This window comes from Populus euphratica, unplaced genomic scaffold (assembly GCF_000495115.2).
Source record: "Populus euphratica unplaced genomic scaffold, PopEup_1.0 scaffold21.1, whole genome shotgun sequence".
Lineage (NCBI taxonomy): Eukaryota > Viridiplantae > Streptophyta > Magnoliopsida > Malpighiales > Salicaceae > Populus > Populus euphratica.
The window spans coordinates 196708-211980 of NW_011499887.1; the positions used below are offsets into that span (position 1 = coordinate 196708).

The 15273-nt window shown below is 35.7% G+C and overlaps 3 protein-coding genes across 4 annotated transcripts; 1 reads left to right on the forward strand and 2 right to left on the reverse strand.

Moving 5' to 3' along the window:
• The first annotated feature begins 423 nt into the window (after window positions 1-423).
• LOC105130445 (uncharacterized) lies at window positions 424-2015 on the forward strand. Of its 2 annotated transcripts, XM_011032959.1 has the most exons (4): window positions 424-892; window positions 1010-1224; window positions 1336-1577; window positions 1618-1834. In XM_011032959.1, exons 1-4 carry the CDS (start codon window positions 803-805, stop codon window positions 1674-1676), a joined length of 606 nt encoding a protein of 201 aa, XP_011031261.1. In that variant the 5' UTR covers window positions 424-802; the 3' UTR covers window positions 1677-1834. The 2 variants fall into 2 exon arrangements, with proteins under 2 accessions (XP_011031261.1, XP_011031260.1); XM_011032958.1 differs by having other exon boundaries at window positions 1336-2015.
• Window positions 2007-5469, reverse strand: LOC105130444 (organic cation/carnitine transporter 7-like). The gene is made up of 6 exons (XM_011032957.1): window positions 5221-5469; window positions 4798-5066; window positions 4042-4279; window positions 3096-3624; window positions 2786-2988; window positions 2007-2440 (listed from the first exon to the last, which is right to left on the reverse strand). Exons 2-6 carry the CDS (start codon window positions 5064-5066, stop codon window positions 2168-2170), a joined length of 1512 nt encoding a protein of 503 aa, XP_011031259.1. The 5' UTR covers window positions 5221-5469; the 3' UTR covers window positions 2007-2167.
• Window positions 5470-8551: 3082 nt separating this feature from the next.
• On the reverse strand, window positions 8552-13725 carry LOC105130446 (organic cation/carnitine transporter 7-like). The gene is made up of 7 exons (XM_011032960.1): window positions 13315-13725; window positions 13140-13196; window positions 12226-12494; window positions 11384-11621; window positions 10323-10866; window positions 10014-10216; window positions 8552-9003 (listed from the first exon to the last, which is right to left on the reverse strand). Exons 1-7 carry the CDS (start codon window positions 13324-13326, stop codon window positions 8737-8739), a joined length of 1590 nt encoding a protein of 529 aa, XP_011031262.1. The 5' UTR covers window positions 13327-13725; the 3' UTR covers window positions 8552-8736.
• Between the last annotated feature and the right edge of the window lie 1548 nt (window positions 13726-15273).

Genomic DNA, 15273 nt, shown 5'->3' on the forward strand with positions numbered 1-15273 from the left:
CATGAATTCCATTAAAAAAAATTACATTTCATAGTTTTTTTTAAAAAAAATCATATAAATCCTAAAAATTATCGCAATACAATATAGAACACAAGCTAAATATATTTTTTAAAGCATTAACAATGCTTAATCTCTTTAGCAAGAAGGTATAATTAATAAAACTAAAAGGCAATTATAGTAGTAATAATAATAATAATAATATCGGTGCTTGAGATTTGCTAATGGTTAAGAATTGGTGTGTGTTGCTTGAATTTGCTGTGGCTTTCGTTAATTGAGATAGCGAGAATCAAAATGTTATATAGCACCGGGCAGCGTTGCTATTTATGTCGTCAGTGAACTGGGCAGCGTTGCTATTTATGTCGTCAGTGATCACTTTGACTAGTTCCAAGCTACCACCACGTCCTCCTACATATTTGCATTGTAGACCTTAAGGCCCTGAACAACAAACAAATTATGATGTTTGCTTATGGTTTTTATTCTCTCTCTTCTGTGTGTCGTGCCACTGCAGGCACCTGTCTTCGATGTAGACAGCTTGTCCTTGTTTCCATTTTTATTTCAGGTGGGGGGCGATCGACAAGAACGTCATTTTCCATAGAATGAGGGAAACAAGGAAACTAACAAAAATGGAGATGATACCAATGATTGATGAGTTGACAGGTGGTATATTAACTACACCTAGGGCAACCAGGACTCCATGCAGTGCTTTTGCTTTTTCTTTATCAATGTTCAGGTATCAAACTGCTTCTTTCTGTGTCTTATTTACCATTGAAATAGTTAGCTTGAGGACTTGAGCTAGTTAATTATGGCTGTGAGTATCAAGAGCATAGCTATTATAGTGGCGGCACTTGGTGTCAAAGCCTTTATATTTGGAATTCTTGCTGAAATAAAAAAGGTAATAACTCTATATTTTTTTCGATGTATTCAATACAAAATTGACAAGAGGATTTGCTAATCTCCTTCTCTGAACATGTCTTCTTGTTGTTTTCTACTACTTATTCCCTGCATGCAGCCTGCTTCTGGAGAGGCTAGCATGTCACATGGAGTTGTTACCTGCAAATATCCACCAGACCCATCACTCTTTTTTGGCTTCTTATCGATCGCAGCTCTCATTGCTTGCACCTTAGTTGGAATCTGTTCTATATTTTATCCTTACAAGGGCAAATCTGTTCCTTACAAGGGCTTGTTTCACAGCACTCGCATGGTTGTGTTCTTCCAAATTGCCCTGTAAGTGTACAAGCAAACGAGTTCTCATCATTTCCAAGATTTATTTTCTGCTGTGATATTGTCAAGTTATTCATGCCTAATAAATTAATTCTTTTGTTGGTGTGGAAACAGGTCGGTGTCCATGTTGGCTGGAGGGATGCTGCTGTGGGCAACAACCACTGAGCTCATTCACTTGACAAAAACTGTGCACCGTCATAACGTGGACAGTACTGATTGTCCCACAGCCAAGACTGGTCTCTTTGGTGGTGCTGCCTTCTTGGCTTTAGATGCTTCCCTCTTCTGGCTGGTTTGCCTAATGCTCACAAGCAACGCTAGAGAGGACTACTTTGATGAAGTAGAAGAGGAAAAGAAAGGTGAATATGGTCAAGTTCTAATTACAGACTATGAGACCACAGGAGGAGGCAAAGCTTGAAATATCAAGTGGACTCGGTGAGAGGATCAAACATTATTGAAGAAAATAAGAAATATTTTCCACCTAAATATTGTTATTTACAATATGAACATGAAAGGCTTTGGTGTGTATGTGTTCTTTTCTCTCTGTTCATTCCTGTTGTTATTTTCTCTGTTGAATTGATATGCTCATTATAATATAGAAACCAAGCAAGCATCATTCAGAGAGAGCTTTGAAACTAGATGAATGAACTGCTATAATGTTGCTCTGCTGCTTCGTAGCATAGATCAAGAATAAAACTTTGTAATCAAAATGGTACAAGGTTCTCAAAAAGTCAGTATTTTCTCTCTCCATTGATAGGGAGAGATTGCTGTGGAGTGAAACAAAATACTTTCTCCAATGGTTATTTATTTGTGAACAGATCGTATAATATACAAAGAAAGTGCAGATTGCAAACCCTGAAGAAGAAAAGGAAAAAAGAACCCTTCATAGACCAAGCAATGGTGTGACCCATTTCATTATGGACACTTCGGCCTAATATAGTAGAATTACTCAGATCAAAGCTCTTCCTGTCTCAGAGTCTTGGGGTTTTTCCTGTTTTGTACTAGATAAATTATCAGCCAAATCAAGGCCTTTAGTTTCAAATGGAAAGAGCAATACACAGATCCCTGCTACAAACACTATACTCGCAAAGAAAACAACTGCTGCAGTTTGATGACATCCTTGTACCAAACTGACTGCCACAAGAGGGCAAACCATTCCTCCGATTCTTGACACTGAGCTTGCAACCCCGACGCCGGTTGTTCGCATAAAGGTCGGGTAAAGCTGCATGGTTAAGAAAAATAACCATATGTTACCATCTATAATCACCTATCAGTAACTGAAATTTCACAGATAAACAAAATGAAGAATCTAACCATTGTGTTCAGTTTGACGGATTTGTGTTGTCACAGGAAAAAAAGAATTAACAAATAACAATTATATCTGAAAGATTTCTGGTGATAATCAATATGGTTTATCTATTTTCAACATGAATCTGACACAAATACACAATCTGCTTTAAAAAAGTGTCTTCTTTCCTCTCTAGTGTTTCTTGTTTATGAGGCAATCAAAATGAAAATTCAACAACAAAAGGCTGCTTGAGTAAGAGATTCAATTTGCATAACTTACCTCTGGAGCATATATATAAACAATCGTGAATGTTCCAGTGATGCATGTTCGAGCTCCAAACAGAAGTGCTGTTGTTACACCTGTAGACTGATGGACTACCAATGGCAGCAGGAAGATGCAACAAACAAAGAACATAGCCGCCATTGAAAGTTTACGACCAAGTCTATCAATTACGAGTGCGGACAGAATGAGCCCCGGAAACTCTTGAACCAAATAAAAGTTCAACGTCACAAAGTTTCTTTGAAGAGAGTACAAGAATCAACTTTACCATACAAGTACAAACATTTTTCTAATAAGTATGAAATCGTACCTGCAAAACTTGTGATAAAAACCTGTTTGTAATTAATATTAGCAGGCTTTTGTGACTGCTTTTTAGTTTGATGGCATGAATTACTCCTATCGTTCAACTCCGTGGTCAGCAACACGAGGCCATAATATGAAAATGCATTTGCAAAGATTACCACCCATAAAAGCAAGGTTGACCTAACTAATCTTGGTGAGAAAAGCATTAGCACTGATTTGAAGACCCCCATGCGAGAATCCTTCTGCTTGGGAGGAGGAGGAGGAGGTGCGGCACACACATTTTTATCTTTACTCACGGGTAGATGATTATTTCCTTGCAGCTCAATTTCGTTACCAGCAACAACAACACCAGGAGGCAATTCTTTTCCATTTAGTTTGGCAATTTTCTTCAAAATAACAAGTGCTTCATTTTTTCGACCTTTCAAGCATAAATACCTTGGTGACTCAGGTGTCAAAGTATAAAATACAAGGAGGAGGAATGAGGGCAGAGCAGACAGAGCAAGTAGCCACCTCCAACCTAATCTTGGCATGATAATCTGCAAATATATGAAGAAAAAAAAAAGACACCGATCATAAGATTATCATCAAAAAAAAAAGAAAAAAGACACCGATCATAAGATTATCATCAACAAATGCAGCCCTAGAACCAGAAACAACTACCATGTGGCCTTTATTGGAGGGGGGGGGGGGGGGGGGGGGTCAAACCATGATGGAGACAAAATAAATATCGAAAATGACGATATTCAAGGATCGATATATATCAATTCTAGGAGGAGATGCTAAAAAGCATGAGAGTTCCCATTTTTTAGGGCCCTATATATTTTATAACAATCAGACACTACAAAGAAAGAAAGAAGGCATGGCATGGCATGGATCGTTGAAGGATGTCCACTGTTCAATAATTTTCCACCAAGATGTAAGACCATAAAACAATCAAGAAATCATTAGCATACCCAGGCCAGACCACCCTCAAAAATTGTTCCGACGGTCCAGAATGCTGAGAAAACCACCATCCAAGTGCCTCTGTTTGGTGCAGGTACAAACTCTAGAAACCATGCTAAGAGCACAGGACCGCCCCCAATCCCAAAGCCAACCAAGCAACGGGAAATAAGCAACGCGATGTAGTTCGGGGCAAAGGCACTAAGAAAACCAGCGACTGATGTCATTATTGCTGTAACAAAAAATCCTTTCCTGAAGGAATAAAAAATAACAAAAAACACATTTCAGAGACTAAAATATATACATGTACATAAAAAAATTCCCAAAATAACAGCAGTTAGCACGTATATGTGTTTAACAAGAAATAAGAGTCACAAAAACCACGGTTGCTAGATCATGGTGGCTGGAAATTGTAATATATAACCTTCTTTTCCATCCTGATCTTCTAGGGTTCCTTCTATTCCTTTGTTATGAAAGGTCACTCAACAACTTTAGAGGAAACAACTCAAATATCTACTTCCAACTTCCAATCATGAGTATTTTGGCTTAATATATCACCTATCTCCGACAGACAAGGGAGTAAAACACACACATCATGAGACCCTCTCTACAGATGGAAAGAAGTGATCCACCAGGATGATTGCAGAATCATCTTCAAGATGGTTATATAATTATTTTCATATTGTTTATATAATTATTTTCATATTGTTTTGTCTATTAAGTAAAAAAAAAGGGGGGGTTGCGTATAGAAAAGAAGAAGAGGAAGGCACCTCCTTCCATATTTGTCTGAGATTACGCCCCATGTATATGCTCCAACCAGCATGCCAGCAAAAACCACAGTGGTTATGAGGCTTTCCTCGCGAGAAGTAAGACCCCATTTCGAATGAACTGCTGGTCCAACAAACGAGAGAATCATAACCTCCATCGCCTCCGAAACCCAACCCATCCCAGCATAGAGTAGCACAAGGAATTGGAATTTCCCAAAACCCACGGTGACAAGAGCTTCATCAACTGTATACCTTGGACCTCCATCCGCCATCTGAAAATGTAAAGCAAATAAGCTACCCAAATCAAGTACAAGTTAATTTTGCTGCTTGTATGAGTGAAAACAGCTTAGAACTAAATAGATCAAGAGCGACTATGATCTTTAGCCAAATGAACGATCCTGCAATATCATGTACTGTTTCAACTACCGCAAAAAGCGTAACACTGTGAAGGAGTTGATAATCGTGGGCGAACAGATGCTGTTAGTCCCCTGAAAACTTCAGTTTTTATTGGTCTATGGGAGGGCCCAGAAGGGTCAAATAGTCCCAAGCACCAAAATCGGAGCCAGTAAGGCTTGAATCCTGGATACCTACATGGATGGCCAATATACTCGCCAGCAGAATCAAAGCCATGGCGGCTCTGTTCACGTTCAAAAACAATGTCGATGAAAATTTAAAAAAATAATAATCTTTTTAAAATTTTATTTTTTTTCCAAATCATTTTGATATATGAATATTAAAAATAATTTATTTTTTTCCAAATCATTCTGATATATGAATATTAAAAATAATTTTAAAAAAATAATATATATATATATAAAATAAAAAATAATTGCTAGGAAAGAGTTACAATACTGTCCATGTTATCATGACGAACTCCACTATGAGTGCATTGATTACATGTATGAGTGCATTGATTACATGTATAAGCTGTCATTTCAAGACAGTACCTTCTGTGTTGAAAGACCACTCATAGTGGAATGGTTAGGTAGAGATAATCAAGGGCCATACATGCAGAATATTTTTTCATTCTTTTGTTTGATGGGCCAAAGTTTTAGCTATAAATTTATTAGTCTCAAGCATAGGCTAGAGAACTTTTCTCTAATTTAGCTATCTCTCTGCTTGACTGATGCTCTCCATAACTTGCTAGCTGAATAGCTTGCTTCTATAAGCTTTATTTCCATTCAAGTTCCCTCTCCAAGAGTAGAGAAGACTCTGAGACAGTGCAAGGGTGAAGTACTGAGGCATTAAGCAGTGGAATTGTACATGTTTTCCATTGTGATAACAATTCCGACTAGTGTCTAGCCTAGCATGATTTGTTGACTCGATTCGAGTATGAATCCTATGACTTACAGGTTACTGTTCATTTCAATATAAAGTGGTACGTGTTTTTGTTCCATCTCACCTTATCTGCCGAAGAATGTTGGGATTTGACAGAGATGCAGGTATTATGAATCCACTCTCTCCTTCACGTACTGGTTAGGATTAGCCGCTGATGATAAGTTATTGTGCCAAAAACAATGAGTTTCTTGATTGGATCCACCAGAGATTTATTTGTTGTTTCAAACACAATCAAAGCAAGAGTTAATTAATATCAAAGAGAACCGAACATCAATATGAATGGATTTTCATTCAACAAGAAACCAAACAAAACCCATCATGAAAGCACCAACATCCTGAAATTTGAAAAGCACGAAAGGATAAACAAGAAATAATCCAAAACATCAGGTGGGCTGAGAACGAAAATAACAAAGCACAAAATGGGGTGTTCATGGAGATAGAGAAAACAGACCTTATCAGAGATTATACATGCAGATGATCCAAGAAAAAGATTCCCTCTTCTTTGTAGGGTTTGCAGACTGAAATGAGATGTGATTATCGATAGGTAGGTAGGGTTTCAGTGTATTTTGTTTTCTTAATTTGCTCATCCGCTATAACATTGAATGATGCAATTTCATGCGACCAGATTCCTAGAAAAACTGCCAGGCTTCCAATGCAATCGCAACAACAAAATGGGAAAAATATATAAAAATATGGAAATAAAATTTGAAGCTGGTCCTCTATTTCTGTGACTGGTGTCTACCTCGACCCTAAAGTACCTGTACTTGTCTGTCTCTATGAATGCATGGTGTTTACTCACACTGACACTTGTCTGTCTCTGGATCTTCTTTGCTGTATTACAGGCATCAGGAGCTTAACTGGTTTGCTCAAGCAACGCTAGTTCGGAAGAAAATATCTTCCATTGTGAAAAAAATTGCTTGTTTGAGAAATTTTTTTGTCAGCCGTGTTATTGTGAATATATATATATATATATATACACACACACACTCACTGTACTCGTTTGGACGAGAGACTCTGGCCTCATTAGAGGTTTCAAACCTCCTCGTCATAATTACCACTTGATAAACAGTATATAGACCAACCCAAAAAAAAAACCCTTCAAGGAACAGTAACGAAGATCCAACATAATAAGCTACATGATGGAGTCTCATGATTGGCACGTGTTCTGAAAATTATTGTAATCTTTATTTTTTAATTTTAAAAATATTTTAAAATTTTTATTTTTGATTTTAAATTAACATTTTTTTATTTTTTAAATTACTCTAATATGTTAATGTTAAAAATAATTTTAAAAAAATAAAAAATATATATTTTTAATATATTTTTAAATAAAAACTATATTTCCAATCATATCATCATCGTTCTGCAGTGTAGCTAGTCAGATGGGACATAAAAAAGATCATGGCTCTGTGAACTGATATTCTTACATTAACTATAAACTAATAAAGAAGGTGGGTGTTGTACCCCTTGCAATATTAATTAAAACATTGTTATATTTTATCTTTTAATTAATATTTTTATTTTTTAACATTAAATTTTATCCTTTAATATTTAACAAGAATTAAAATTTATTATTTATTTTGATTTGCTTTCATGAAATTATCTTGATTTTATAATTCAAATTACAATTTTAACATATTAATTAGAGTTGTTTTTTAAATTTTTTTAATTGATTTTTTTCAATTCTATTCTTTAATATTATATTAATTGAGAATTAAATTTTAGAATTTATTTTTTATAAATTTATTGGTCTCGTAACCTAAATCATAGACTTAACATGTTAATCAAGTTATCTTAAATTAATCTAATATATCATTATTTTAATATTAAAAAATATATCATTTTAAAATTTTATTTAATCAAATTTTATTTTAATAAGATATATAAGTTATTTTTGAACTAGTATAGTTAACCAAGTTATATCAACTAAACTCTCATATAATTAATAACAATTAAATATTTTTTTATGTTAAAATTGTTTTTAACTCGAGTATCACATGACAATTATCTAAATACATGCCAAACAAAAAGAGCAATGCATGTAGGACCTATTTAATGGATTCGGTATTTAAATCCAAAGTTAATAATCCAAGGCTAATAAGTATTGCATTAATATTTAATTTTTTTAAGTTCGGTGTCTAGATCTCAAGCTAAGGATTGATTTAATTTTTTTAATTTTTTTAAGTTCGGTGTCTAGATCTCAAGCTAAGGATTCAATTCTTTTGTGCATTGTGCTAAGGCTCAATTTTAACAAGTCCTGGGATCCAAAGCTAATAGATCCTTCAATAAAACTCAATTTTCTTGGTATGTAGTAGCACTAAATTTTTTAAATTTTCTTGGTATGTAGTAGCACTAATTCTTTTAAATCTTAGATTTTTATGACATTTTTTATAAAAATAAAAGGTAAAGTAGAATATGCTAAACAGAAAGAGAAGACAATGTACTTTCCAAATTCCAGTGATTGTACTATCATCACACTTCAAACATTTTACATACAGCGAGTGTCTACGTAAAAATACAAGCGATTGTACACACAGCAATGGTCTGACCGTTTTTAATATTATGGACAACTTCAACCTAGCACTTGACATGATGACTGAGAGATCAAGGCTCTTGTTGCTTCACAGCCTGGGCTTTTTCATTTTTTGTACTGGATACACTCTCGGTCAATTCAAGACCATTGGTTTCATGTGGAAACAGCATTACACAGCATCCTGCTACGAACATGACGCACACAAAAAGAACAAGTGCTGCTGTCTGATGGCATCCTTGCACCAAACTTACTGCCACAAGCGGGCAAATCATTCCCCCGATTCTTCCCATTGCGCTTGCAACTCCCATACCTGTTGATCTCACTGATGTTGGGTAAATCTGGAAGGAAAAAAAAGGCATGTTATTGCAGCCAGCAACTTAGCGAAATGAGGATGCTTTCAAGATTCAATTCCTATAGCCATGCGTACTGTTGAGTGCTGGATGTAAAGTTGCTTGTAGATTGCTGCCATGAATGGGATGAAAGTAAAGAAAAATGCAGACATCAAAGGGTGAGATGTTACACTTAACACAAGAACTGCAGTGATTTACACGGGCCACAAGCACTCTTCTAACTTTAAAGTGCTCAGTTGAGTTGAGTACCTTAGGCCGTGTTTGTTAGGAGGGATGGATGGGGTAAAGTGGTAGCAGGATGAGGGAGGGAAAGGATGGACAGGTTACCATCCATCTAGTTGTTTGGCTAACAAGGGAAGGAAATAATGTGAATCAATCCATCCAAATTGAGAGCATTGAAAATTACAACGGAGGCAAAGGATGAGAGTCAAACCGCTCAAATTAGGAGGATTAAAAATTACAAGTGATAAGGTACTGGAAGGATCAGGTCCCGTCCTTGACAAACAAAGTGAACATCCAATCCCTCCACTTCTCATTCCCTCATCCATCCCCCCCCCCCCCCCCCCAGCCTATCCTGACATCACACCCTTAGAATTCACTGTTCAATCCACACCAAGCATGCACATACAGACATTGTACAGGCCCTGTCGCCTAGTCTTCTAAACCAAAGCTCTTAAAAGCCAGTGATGTTCAATTTCAGATTTGTATTGGGTATCATCAATGCATAGTTTTTTTTTTTCTGAAAGAATAAACTCATGTATAACAAATAATTTAATTCAGTGGCATCAAAAGAACTTCTAATGCAGACAAATAATCCTGCATTTTTTTCTCTATAGTTTCTCGTCAACCCAACTAAAGATCAATCTGTCCCAAATGAATTGGCGTGAGCTAAACTCTGTTTTTTTTTCCCTGAACGTTCTTGATTATGAAATATTAAAGCGAAAAATTCAATAATCAATAGGCGGCTCTGGAGTGAAAATTCAATTCCCATGACTCACCTCTGGAGCGTATATGAAGACAATAGTGAACGTTCCTGTGATGCATATTCGAGCACCGAAGAGAAGAATTGTTGTTATCCTTGGTGACTGGTGAACTACCAATGGTAGCAGGAAGATGCAGGCCACAAAGAACAAAGCCGCCATTGAAAGTTTACGACCAATCCTATCAACTATGAGAGCTGACACAATGAGCCCCGGAAACTCTTGAGCCAAATAAAAGTTAGGTGTTAATAACCTTCCTTGGAGAGATTGCAAAATCAGATTTATTGTAAAAATAAAAACACTGCTGTAATTGCTGTGAAAACTCACCTGCAAAACTAGTGATGAAGACTTCTTTGTAATCAACATCAGAAGACTTATCTGACTGCGCTTTAGCGTGATTGCACGTGTTGTTCCTATTGTTCAACTCAGTTGTCAGCAATACAAGGCCGTAGTATGAAAATGCATTCCCAAAGAATACCACCCATAAAAGCACGGTTGACCTAGCTAATTTAGGTGAAATAAGCAATAACAGAGATTTTAGGACCCCCATGTCAGAATCCTTCCACTTCGGAGGAGGATGAAGAGGAGCAACATCTCCATCTCTACTTGCTGGCAGTGAAACCATGTCTTCTATAGGAATGTTCTTTCCCTGTAGCTCAATCTCATTATCGGTAGCAAGAGCTCCAAGAGGCAATTCTTTCCTATTTTGTTTGGCTATTTTCTCCAAAACTCTAAGGGCGTCACCTTTTTGGCCTTTCAAACAGAAATACCTAGGTGATTCTGGTGTCATGACATAAAATACAAGGAGAAGGAATGAAGGCAAAGCAGATACCGCCAGTAGCCACCTCCAATTTAATCTAGGCATGATAATCTGTGAAGGGACAGAATAAGGATGAAACCATTTTCCAGTAATGTAGCACAGATTACATGATGAAGGAAAATGATAAAACCAGAACTATTTTATGGACTTCACCGGAAAACATAAAAGGCAACAACAACAACACAATAAGAAATAAAACACAAGTATGTTCTGGGATAATTCCAGAATAAGAGGTACAGATATGCAAATGATAACGTCAAGTGACACTTCATAATGGCCATTAGAGTAAAGCAAGAAAGTTTCACAATCTCAGAATTCTTGAAATCCCAAATCCCAATCAATACATATTTTGGCACATGCAACAGAAACTAATAAATAAAAACAAAGGCATACATCTTTGGAGGTCTAATACTAATTATCATATGTTGGTATGTGAAACACATCACACCAATATAAAATCGTTTTCACCAACCACACATGACCTCAGATTGAAGGTTGCTGACGATTTAAAACCAACAAAGAAATTTGGAACAAGAAACCAAAAATGATAGAGAAATCATAAGCATACCCAGGCCAGTGAAGCCTCAAAGATTGCTCCAAATGTCCAGAATGCTGAGATAATCACCATCCACAGTCCTCTGTTTGGTGCTGGTACAAACTCTAAAAACCAAGCAAAGAGTACAGGACCACCCCCGAGACCAAGACCAACCAGGCAACGAAAAACAAGCAATGCAATATAATTTGGGGCAAAAGCACTTAGAAAACCAGCTCCAGAAGTAATTATTGCTGTAACCAAGAAACCTTTCCTGAAGAATACGATAAAAGAAACAATAGAGCATGTTTGAGAAACTAGAAAACACAAAACAAGATTGCAGCAGTAGCTCACAAAAGAGGCACAGCAAACATAATTTGTCAAAAGAAGCATAGTCAAAAAAACCACAGTTGCAGGTGACAATAGATCTGTTAAAGCTTCTATTCTTCAGCTTCATACCAAGTGTTTACAAACTTGGATTTTTGAAATACATCACCCTTCTCTATGTAAAAGCTAAATGGATATTGAAACCTTGAATTTTTTGAGCATCATCATGTTCTAGTAAAGCTGCTTTTATTTATTTATTTTATTTTTTGAAGTGATTTGTAGCGATGCTACTTACTATCACTCCCTGGGATATGGCCATGCACTGGATAGAGCTGCAGGAGTCGATCAAACTACGAGGCTCCTTTTATCCTATTCTTCAGAAGTTCATTCAACTAATTCATCAAGGCTATCCATGTGTGACTCTCAATCAAAATGCGTAGGGATTCTGGCAGAGTCATCAATATAATGACAGCAGAATCATCTTCAAGTAATGTGAATAATTATTATGAGCTTTGGGTAAAGAAAGGGCGGTACAAAGAAACGCAGCCCACCTTCTTCCATATCTGTCTGAAACTACACCCCATGAATATGCTCCAACCAGCATGCCAGCAAAAACCACGCTGGTTATTAGACTTTCTTGCTGAGAAGTAAGATTCCAATCAGACTTAACTGCAGGCCCTATAAATGACAGAATCATCATCTCCATGGCTTCTGAAACCCAGCCCATGCCAGCATAGAGAAGCACAAAGTATTGAAATTTTCCGAACCCCGTGGCCAGAATAGCGTCATCAACAGTATACCTTGGACCTCCATCTGTCATCTAAGAATATTAAGAAACTAAGCTAATTAATACAAACATTAGGAACTTTTGCAGCTAAATTGATAGTTGTATATTATGACTGAAAACACCTTAAGACCACAGAGATCAAGATGTTGAAAATGATTTGAAGACACTAATCTAAATACTATCAAGCTTTGAAAATCTTGTATGTTCCTTTGAGCAAGAATCAAACTTTGCAATCAAATTCAGCAGATTATGGCCTCCAGTCTATTCAAGGCATAAGAAAATTGAATTAAGAAAAAAGAAAGTAGAAACTTCCCATGTCTCATCCGGTTTCTGGGTGCATCGTAAGCAAATCATGAAAAGCACATGCATGTGTACGACACATAATGTTATATGATAGGCAAACTTATCATAAAGCATTTCATAAAAAAACAAAGAGTCACCATTTTTAATCACAGATTTCTTCAAACCAATAAATTACAAAACAATAAATATAGGATTAATTGGCTGCATATTAACAAGAAATATAAATGACTAAGAGCTAAATCACAGGTTTCTTCTCGATGAGGTAGATACCACAGATCTGTTGCATCAAAGTCAAGCAATGCAAAGTCTGTTCTTTAAGAAAAAGAAACAAGAACTGACACCCAGATGTATAAATGGGGAGAAGGAAGAACAGACCTTGATAAATGCAGACCTATCCTCTTGTTCTTCTAAATGGAGTTTGTTCTTGTGAGGCTGAAACAAGCAATTCCCAGCATAAGTTATAGGAGTCAAAGAAGTCGTCGTGTGGACTGGAGAAAGGAGGAATGATAGAGATGGCCCTCGATGAGAGCACTTTTAATGTCTTACGTACCTGTTTGTTCATCTTAACAAACCAATCAATAAATCAAAAAAAAAACCAACGAGACTTTATCTTGAGATTCACAGCCAAACAATAAAAGATAAAAGAAAAGTTTAATCTTTCGAGGTGGGCGGGGAAGGATAGGGGTGTTCTTGTTTTGTTATGCAAGATTTCCAGGTTTAGTGGGGTTTGAGTTTGACTCTTCTCAATTCCCCCTCCAGTTTTCTAAAGGCTCGCGTTGACGTCGTCCTGTGCTGGTTGTCCTGTCGATGTAATTATACTATGCGCATGCGGGATGGATCCCACCCAACCCTGTTGCTGTTGTTGGTTTTTAAATGTCACAGTCTTTCTTCCCTCCTTCCCTTAAACCAGGAGGAACTGGGAGGAGGATGAGTTGCTAATGTTTGGTTTGGGTCTCTCTCTTTTTTCTTCGGCCATTTCTCATGTTTTGTTCTCAAAATACTTTGTTTTTCGGTTTCCTCTCGTCCATCCTCGTGGGCTTGACTTTTTTATTTTTTCCAGATTTGTTAAATTAAAAATAAGAGGATTTTACTTGGGGAGACGAGAGATCCACCGAATCCCCTTTTTTCATAATAATTTCATTTTTTAATATGATGCATCAATTTTATTTTATTTTTATTTTTTAAAAAGATTCAATAGTTGTATGCATAAACCTTGGAGTTTATACTATGGTTTTAATTGTATATATTTTATCACGAAAATTCAAGTGAGAACCTTTACATTCTTTCTTTTATCACTGATTTTAAAAAATTAAAAAAAAATTCAAGTGAGAACCTTTACATTCTTTTTTATAAATAAATTTTTCTTTTATTTAGTCATAGTTATTATAGCACATAACAAGCAAATAATTATCAAAATATTGATATTTTATAGAAATTAACACAACCTAAAACCCGTATAAAAAACAATAAATACAATAATATAAAATATTTAAAATAAAGAATCACACGAGAAATAATCATAATTCATGATCTTACTCCTTAATGTATTTTTTTCAAGTAGTCTATCTCTTAAATAATTTTAAAACTTCTAAAAAAATCAATCTAAAAAAACTACAAATAAAGGAAAAGAAAAAAAATAATAAGTAAAGCATAAAATCATCAAGCATATTATTTAATTTTTTTAGATTAAATAGAAAAAAGAAACAGGGAAAAGTAATCTTCATCAAGAAACCTCCTCCAACAAAATATATATTTCAAAAAGACACAAAACTCCTTTGAAGATGAACATGGGATGTTTAAATTGTGATATGTATTGGAAAAAATAAGGAACCAACCTCTCTTTTTCTAACACCCAAGGATGTAATAGTCTTTCTCTTATCCCTCTTCTCCCAGTCATATTTATCCAGCCAAAAACCAGACAGATATTTTTTGGATCAAATCTTGGGCTGGGCCGGACTGGGTAGCGTACACCAGGCTTCACCTGCCCGCCTGAAGCCCATCCCAATGGGCTTAAAGAGCATCGATGGCATAGCGAAGGTTGTAGATGAGGTAGAGCTCTCTTTTTCTTTTTTCCTTTTTTTATAAAAAAATATTATCAGAAATAATCATTATTGTCAAAGATGATGATTCTTCATACGACCCCGTTGTTAGTTTTTGTTCTTTTTTTTGACAGTGACGGGGCATGATAATTAATAATTATTCGATATTATATGCACAGTTTGCAAGAGAAATTTATATCAACGGCACAAAAGCAAGTGATGTGACGCCTCTTTTTTAAAAAAAAAGATTGATTTATATAAATAACAAGAATTTGGAGATTAATAATTTATATTATTTTTTTATCAATGATAAAAGATGTGATTTATTATTTTCCTGGAGTGAATTATTTTCTTCTTTGTTATCCGTACGTGTATAAAGAATTAACCTGCGAATAAATACATAAAAAATAGTAAAATCTTATAATTTGAATAGAAATCTCGGTAGTAGCTAAAATTAGGGATGACAATAT